This window comes from Gekko japonicus, unplaced genomic scaffold (assembly GCF_001447785.1).
Source record: "Gekko japonicus isolate JY-2015 unplaced genomic scaffold, Gekko_japonicus_V1.1 scaffold1903, whole genome shotgun sequence".
NCBI lineage: Eukaryota > Metazoa > Chordata > Lepidosauria > Squamata > Gekkonidae > Gekko > Gekko japonicus.
The window spans coordinates 148,149-156,721 of record NW_015166477.1 but is presented as its reverse complement, the minus strand read 5'-3'; the positions used below and the strand labels follow the sequence as shown (position 1 = coordinate 156,721).

Sequence of the window (8,573 nt, the reverse complement as noted above, 5' to 3'; positions counted from 1 at the left end):
TTGAGAGAAGCAATGCTTCGCTAAGACTTTGTGTCCCCTGAAAGAGAATTGCTGGCCCCGGTCACACGGGGGGGAAAGCACGGCCAAAGCGCGGCTTTTCTGAACCGCAGCAAAATAGAAGCGCGGCGGCGGGGTCAGAAAGATCCCCCGTGCCGCCGCACAGTTGCTCCCTGGCACGATCAGATGTTGGGTGGGAAGCCATGGGATGGAGAGCGAGGCATCCAGCTGCACATGTGCACGCATGCGCAGTTTGGCCAGGAGCCTAGAATGCTGCGGAAGACGGGCACGCCAGCAATCCCACGGACGCCCTTGCTGCGGAGCTTCAGGTAGGTAATACTCTTTTCTAGGGTTTTTTTAATGCGCATGTTCCCCCGGAAAGGACGGATCGGTGCACTCTGCTTGCCAGATGTTGCGGTGTGATCGCACCCGTTTATGCGCCCCCGATCCGTCCCTCTTGCGGGGAAAAACCTCCCATGTGACCAGGGCCGCTGGGAATTTAATGGGGTGACGTGATGGTGACACTCAAGCTCAGACCTGTGAATGGTCTGGTCATGCTACGTTCCCTGCCTTGAACAGTAGGACGGGCTGAGTCAGCCTCAGCACCTGAAAAGGGTCTGCCTTGTGCTTCAGGGTCTGGTAGGTTCTGAGTCATCAGTGGATCAGGCCTTCCCCTGCCTGCCCCCCTCCTGGGGATGCCAGACTCCAGGTGGGACCTGGGGATCCCCTGGAATTACAGCTCATCTCCAGACTACAGAGATCACTTCCCCTGGAGAAAATGGATGCTTGGGAGGGTACCCCACTGAGGTCCCTGTCCACCCCAGGCTCCAACCCTAACTCTCCAGGCGTTCTCCAACTTGGATCTGGCAACCCTACCTCCCATCTCCCACAGGTGGACAGAGGGGACCTGGTAAGTCTACCTTCTCCCCAACAGGGGAAGAAGGGTGACTCTGGCCGCCATTTGCTAACACAACAACAGGGTTGCCAGCCTCCAGGCGATAGCTGGAGATCTCTTGGGATTACAACTGATCTCCAGGTGACAGAGATCAGTTCCCCTGGAGAAAATGGCTGCGTTGGAAGATGGACTCTATGGCCTTCCGCCCCAGTGAAGTCCCTCCCCTCAAGTTCCACCCTCCTCAGCCCCCCATCTCCAAATCTCCAGGTATTTCTCAACCCAGAGCTGGCAACCCTAGACAGGAAGTAGCTCTGCTAACATTGGAGCGACAGGAAGGGAAATGTTCAAGGAGTGCTGGCTGAGATTTCCGCACCGTGACATTCAAACTCATCTCCCACTTTACAGAGACTCTTGAACCGCACTTGTCAGCTTTGTACACACCCTCCTGGGACAGGGAAAAGATAGGCCTGCGCTGTGTCTGTGACCAAATTCTTGACATTTCTCCTTCTGGCACCACAATGGGTCAGGATCACAACTCCTCAAATAAGATGTTATCAGTACCCAGAGACAGCCCACCATGCTTTGCTGCCTGAACCAAAACAAATCGCCAGTGAGCCCCCCCCCCTGCATGGTGGGAAACACACAAGACAACCAAAGAGTGGCCACTTTGCTATGCTCTATGGCAGTGGTGGCGAATCTATGGCACGGGTGCCAGAGGTGGCACTCAGAGCCCTCTCTGTGGGCACGTGTGCCATCGCCCTAGCCAGGCCCAGACCATCATTAAAGTGTTGAATTCTCTGCCAAATAATTGTAAGTAAACAATTTGTTTACTTTGTTTGGATCATCTTAAGTTAATGTATGAGTTGTTTTTTCTAAAGGAAAACTTCAGTATTCAGGTTAAATTGCTGGGCACTTTGCAATACACAACTGGGTTTTGGGTCACAGTTTGGGCACTCGGTCTCTAAAAGGTTCCCCATCACTACTCTATGGCATTCTATCCCCTAACCCCACCCAAAAAACACTATATCTGAGGAGAGACCCTCCGCTCAGGTTGCAAGTCTCTTGGTGGGGCCTGGAGCTCTCCCAGAATTACAATATCTCTAGACTAGGGTTCCCAATTCTGGGTTGGAAAATACCTGGAGACTTTGGGAGTGGATCCGGGAGAGGGGAGGGTTTGGGTTGGGGAGGGGCCTCAGCATGGTACATTGCCACAGAGTCCACCCTTCAAAGCAGCCATTTTCTCCTGGGGAGCTTTTCTCTGTCAGCTGGAGGTCAGTTGTAAAAGTGAGAGATCTCCAGGCCCCACCTGGAAGCTGGCAACCATAGACCATTACTGGGATCAGCTCCCCTGGAGAAAATGGCTGCTTTGGTGGGTGGCATTATATCCCACTGAGGGTCCTCCCCTCCCCAGGCTCCAACCCCAAATCTCCAGGAATTTCCCAACCCGCAGTTGATCACCCTAGGCCTGGTCCATACACTTGAGCCTGCCTAACAGTAGGGCCCAGTTAATTCCCATGATGCATTTGGGCAGTGAACCAAAGACTTTGTGCCTTACCACTTCTCCTATGGAGACCTGGCAAGAGGCCCCTTCCAGAAAGAATACTTCTGCCCTCCCGCCCTGCTGTGATCATTTCATGCTTTGGAGCGTGAGATTTGATTACCCTGATCTTAACAGGCAGCACCCATGACCATCAATTACCATTCGTGAAATTACCCAGCTGCCGCTCCCAGTGCCACGCAAGAAGGAAATTTAAAAAAAAAAAAACTGGGGAAAAAACCAAGAAAAAAATGGACACAACACTCTGCTTATTCCCCACCAGATCATCCTCATCTGTGGGGGAAGGAGTTTTAATTTTTGCTTCCCTTTTGCTTACAAAAAAAAATCATAAATAATCATAATAATTATTATAAACTCTTGTTTGTTCTAAACCAGATAACCGACGGACACACACGCACACACACAGAGATATATACACACACACATATATATGACGGACCATAAACAAAGGCTTTTCCGTTTTTCCTTCCAAGACTTTTTTCCCTAAAAAAAGTGCATGAACACTGCAAATAAATAACATTTTTTCAAAGTAAATAAATAAATAAATACATAAATAAATACAGTTTTGTGGCACAGAGACTTTGTCCAAGAGGTCAAAGGAGGAGGGAGTTTCATCCTGACCCTCACTCCCCCCGGCTCTTTCCCATCTCCTTCTGAACCAGGAGTTGGCCCTCTTGTCCCAAGCAGCAGGGGAAACGGCTGTGTCGAGGGACCCTTGCTTCTGGAGTGTGTGCAAAGGAGACGGGTTCACAGCCAAATGGAACTTCCATGTGCAGAGAAAACATACTTGCAATCAGTGTCAGGTGCTGGAAACAAACGGGCTCGGGTGTCTGATGGCTTCAAACCCCGCTCACAAGCTTCCTTTCAGACCTCAAGGTGAGGAATATTGGAAACCGGATGCTAGAACAGAAAAGCAGGGGTCTAATCCAGCAAGGTAATCCTTAAATTTTGCAGGATCCCTAACTATCACGGTTAGCCAGACCAGTTAAATGAGACCTCCGTGTTCAGAGACAGTCTAGCATTGCATTGTAATTGTAAGGGGATTACAGTGGACGTAAGCAGTTGCTTTTATGTGAGGTTTGCAGGCTGACTGGAAGCATCTGGCCGGCTTTCAGAAACCAGATACAGGACTAGGAGGACTTTTGGTCTTACCCAATGAGACGTGCTTAGGGTTTGTATGAGGGTCAGGGCTATCAACAGCCATGATGGCAAAATGAAGCTTCCGTGACCAGAGGCAGTCTACCTCTGAATGCCCCGCACTGGGGACAAACCAGAGCAGAGAAGCTGTTGCTTTGAGAACAACAGGTTGCCTCACGCCAAGTCAGACCATTGTTCCTTCTACTATGTGACAATCAGAAAGTAGTTCTCCAGGGCCTCGGGCAGAGAAAGATCTTTCTCAGCATCTTGCACCTGAGATCTTTTAGCTGGAGACAGCAGGGACTGAACAGGGACCTACAAAGGAAGTGAGCTAGTATCGAGCCAAATCCTCTCCTGTCTAATTCTGAACTCCCCTGTGGAATTTAGCAAATCTTTAGTGCATAAGACACAGCCCCTTCAAATCTTAATTCCTCCTCTGTGGCTGCTTTCACACACATTGGATAATGTACTCTCAATGCACTTTGGCAACAGTTTGCGACAAGATTTTCCTGTTTCATACAGGAAAATCCAGTCGCAAATAATTGCTGTAGTGCATTGAGAGCACGTTATCCAGCAATGTGTGACAGCAGCCACAACTTCACGCACTGGCTCTGAACTCAGGTAAACTTGCCTTCCCGCCGGTGCTTGTCATTTTCCAATAAGCTCATCTCCAGAGAGTTCCAGAGGGTAGCCGTGTTGGTCTACAGTAGAACTAGACTGGAGTCCACTAGTGCCAGAGAGACCAACAAGTTTTTTGGGGTATGAGCTTTCAAGGGTCAAAGGTCCCTTTGTCAGGTATCTGGTGAAAGGAGCTCTGACTCTCAAACACTCATGCTCCAAACAAATTGTGTTTGTCTTGCTGGTGCTACTGGACTTGAATCTATCTGATCTCCAGAGGATGCCAAACTAGATGGACCTTGAGTGTCATCTAGCAAGGAAGTCTGATTTCTTCTACTCTCAATGGTACATCTTCCGTGCGGGTTCCACTCCCTCACTTGGGATTTCTCCGATCAGATGGAGAAATGTGGCCAGATGATGCGGAACTGATTGGAAAGGAGTGCCATTTACACAATGACAAAACTTGGGAGATGGCGGTCTGGATCCAAACAGCTAGAGTCTGAGCGTTTCAGTGTACATGGCGTGTTTTGGCACGCGTTGTGCGCTCTCATTTGTATGAAAACATGTCCATAAGGCTCCCTTTGCACTTTAATCGTGCACTGTGCAGATGAAAATATGCAGACCTTTGCTGTAGAAAGAGCACGGATGAAACTGTTGCAACTCAAAGATGTGGTGGAAGGAGCACAGACCCATCATCGTGGGGTGGCCACTGCGGGGACTCGTGTGCTAGAATGTTGGGACTAGGCTCTGATTCCCGCCGCGGCAGAATCGGGCCCCGGGGGAACCCCGCCCCCGGCGTGCGCGTCACTAGGAAGTGACGTGGGCACGCCGGGCACGGCCATACAAGGGAAAACTATGGCCATACAAGGGAAAACTAACGCCGGACGGGAGCCCCCTGCTCCCGGCGAAGAATTATTTGGCAACCCTAGGATTGTTGGGAGGATAAAACAGGGAAAGGAAAATTACGTACGCTGCTCTGAGCTCCTTGGAGGAAGGGTGGAATAAAAACACACTAGAAACATTGACTAACTGCTCTCTGTTCTTTGCTCTGTTCGGCTGCTCCTCTGTGGCTGGTAAACACATGAAGCTGCCTTGTGGTTAATCAGACCCTGGGTCCATCCAAGCCAGCATTGCCTATGCAGACTGGCGACGACTCTCCCAGATTTCAGGTGGAGATCCTTCACATCACGTACTACCTGATTCTTTTAACAGGAGATGCCGAGGACTGAGGCTAGGACCTTCTGCATGCCAAGCAGATGCTCTGCCGCTGAGCCGCAGCCCCTGGTAGTGTCTGTGTGAGCCTAATGATACACCTTACAGCCACTGTATTTGTGACTATCAAGACATCAAATGTCTTAGCATCAAATGTCTTAGCATTAGACTATCTTAGCATCAAATGACTGGCAAGGACCACAGCGGCAGAGCATTCTTGGTGACCAAGGAAGAGTCAGAAGGAGAGAGAGATTCTCGTTCCTTCTCTGCAGGGGTTCGTGTCCCTGTCCTTGGAAATGTCGGCAACTCAGACATAACTGCAGTCACCTGGTTCCTTTGAGGATCCAGTGGGAGATTCCAAATGCAAACACAAAATTTAACGTGGGGGCAGCACAGGGTTGCTAGTCTTCAGGTGGGCCTAGAGATCTCCGGGACTTACAACTGATTTCCAGACTACAGAGAGAAAACGTCTACTTTGGAGGGTGGACTCTATGGCATTATACCCTGCAGAGGTCCCCTTCCCTCCCTAACCCCCACCCCCAAATCTCCAGGAATTTCCTAGCCCAGAGCTGGCAACCCTAGTGTAGCAGCAGCACCCCCACCGCACAGGACGTGAAGCAGATGGGTGGCTATGGACAGCTAAGAGACCAATCCCACATTCCATTTGGGATATGAACTCGGATATGGCCAGAGCGTGGTTCAAGTAGCAGATCTAGCTTGAAGTAGGACAGAAGTGGGCTCAGTGCTAACAGTTCCAGAACGGGGATTGGATCAGCTGTTTCCAACCCCGGAAGACAGCTGTGGCCCCAGCCATTCACACATCCAGCACGTGGTTGAGGTACGAAATGTAGCAGATCGCTAGCCGTAGGATCTCAATCTTGGAGAGCTTCTTATCTGGGGGAAGCGTAGGCAGGAGTTTGCGAAGTTCGGCAAAAGCCATGTTGAAGGCCTCGACCCGAATCCGCTCCCTGGTGGCATGAGCCGTCCGGTACTTGGCTGTGGCACGGCGGCGACGGCGGCGCTCCTCCCGGCTCAGGTGCTGAAGGTCTTTTTTCATAGTGTCGCCAGACTCAACTACCCTGGACTGGCTGCAAAGGCCAAGAGAGCCGGCCTCTTCCACCCCAACCCCACGCCCCCCTCCGCCCCCACAGTCACTGAAGACTGATTCTGTCTCTGAATGGGTCGGCTGGAGGTCAATCTCCGTCTGGTCTGAATTTAGCATCATGACTTGTGGTGAGGGATGGAGGATGAAACGGGGGTGGAAGGAAGGCAAGATGGATGGATGGATGGGATGCAAACTGGGCCTATGCGGAAAGAAGAAGACTGGCTGGAAGAGAGATGTGGAAGAAGGAGGGCAGAGTGGAAATGAGGTTGGAGGAATGGGGATGTCCAGAAAATGCTACCAACAGGTAAGTACGGCCACAGTAAGATTCCACATTCAAAGTTTCACCATCTGATAGGTCTTCTCAGGCAATTTCTCCAGCTGCAGTCAGCTGATGAAGAAATAAATCATGCCAATCTTCTTGTTGACTCCCAATCCTCCGAACAGGATGTTGAGCTTGGGATGTGTTTGACTCCGTTTCAGCCACCCATCACCAGGAATTCCTTCCGTATGCCCTGTCATTGAGAGGGAGAGAACATACAGCTCTGATTTGTTGAGGTGGTGGGAACGGCTCAGTGAACAAACATAGAGAAAAATAGTCCTTCGCAATGTATTATGTTAATAGGGAGGGTTACCCTTTTTTGGCCTAACCACGGCTCACAGAGTCGTTGCTGGGATAAAATGGGCAGAAGGAGCGCTGTGTGTGCCACCCTAAGCTCCTTAGAAGACAGGGGGGAGGGATAAAACATAATATAAAAGAGGAACTGTAAAAAGCAAACCAAAGACTTAAGTAAGAAAATAAAGTAGCAACAAATAACAGGGTGGAAAAGGAATAAACTGAACTGGAAAAGACTCAAAAGAGAGGTGAGGGAAGGAAAACACGAGGGGGGGGGGAACAAAGAAATCAAGCCTCTCAACTGCCTGCCCTGGTCTGTGACTGAGGGAAGGCCGAATCCCTCACCCAAGACCTAGAGGGGGATAAAAGGGACCAGACTTTGGAAGCTCCTTATCCATACTCTCCAGAGAGATGACAGGTGGGGAATGACTGAGGGGGAAAGCCAGAAGGGAGAAAGCAAGGGGTCTGCCTGTGTATTGAATGAGGCCTTCTGTTACTCGTTCTGGTGCCCTGGACATATGGAATGCAGCTGAACTTGGCACAGTGAAGTGGGAGGGAAGGAGGAGGGAGCTCTTCGTCCCCTAGTCCTCAACCCTTAATTTATAGAATGGGAGTTGGCTGGCAGTCATGCCCGCTTGAAGTCACACCCTTTGTCCTGGAGGGCAAAGGCGCTCTGCACATGTCCAAAGGCATGTGAACCAGGTACGGATGCCAGCCTCCAGGTGAGGCCTGGGGATCCCCTGGAATGACAGCTCATCTACAGACAACAGAGAGCAGTAGTTTCCACAGAGAACATGGTTGCTTAGGGGTGAACGCTGTGGCATTGTACCTCACTGAGGTCCCTGTCCTCCCCAGGCTCCACCCCCAAATCTCCAGGAGTTTCCCAACATGGATCTGGCAACTCTACCCCTCCACCCCCTGCCAGTGGCCAAACCTAGAACCGGGGAAGAGCCTGAAAAAATACTGATCCCCATTCCGTCCTAGAAGCTGAGACAATGGCCCCCCAAAAGGAGCTGCAATAGCTATTCTGAAGCTTACAAAAATCAGGAGATTCATTTCTGCAGAGCATTGTAAGAAGTGTTTCTCCCTCACCCTGATATCAAGTTTCCCCATTATCCAAACTTCAGATGGATCTGACATTCCAGTGTAGTCAGAAGTCACTGTTTGAATCCATCCCCCTCCAACATCTTCCAGGTGCAAACAGAAATGTGTTACCCCACCCCTGATCTCACACCAAAATATGGAGAACCCTATCTTCCCACATTCCTGAAGGTTCCACTCCAGTATTCAAATGATAAGGACGGTGGAAGGAACCCGGCTTCCCCTACCTTCTGGAGGTCTTCCGGTTACAGCAGCCTCTCCAACTCTAATTTAAGCCCAGAGGGTGATTTTGGTAAACGTGAACTAGAAAAACCTAACTATCCGACAAGCTGTTATC

At 50.4% G+C, this 8,573-nt stretch overlaps 1 protein-coding gene across 1 annotated transcript; it reads right to left on the bottom strand.

Moving 5' to 3' along the window:
• Positions 1-6,231: 6,231 nt before the first annotated feature.
• NHLH1 (nescient helix-loop-helix 1) lies at positions 6,232-6,642 on the bottom strand. Its single transcript, XM_015412122.1, has one exon. The coding sequence runs from the start codon at positions 6,640-6,642 to the stop codon at positions 6,232-6,234; it is 411 nt and encodes a 136-aa protein (XP_015267608.1).
• Between the last annotated feature and the right edge of the window lie 1,931 nt (positions 6,643-8,573).

What these genes read in the sequence shown, in the direction of transcription:
- NHLH1 (XM_015412122.1), bottom strand. Translation starts at nt 6,642, where the DNA reads ATGATGCTAAATTCAGACCAGACGGAGATTGACCTCCAGCCGACCCAT.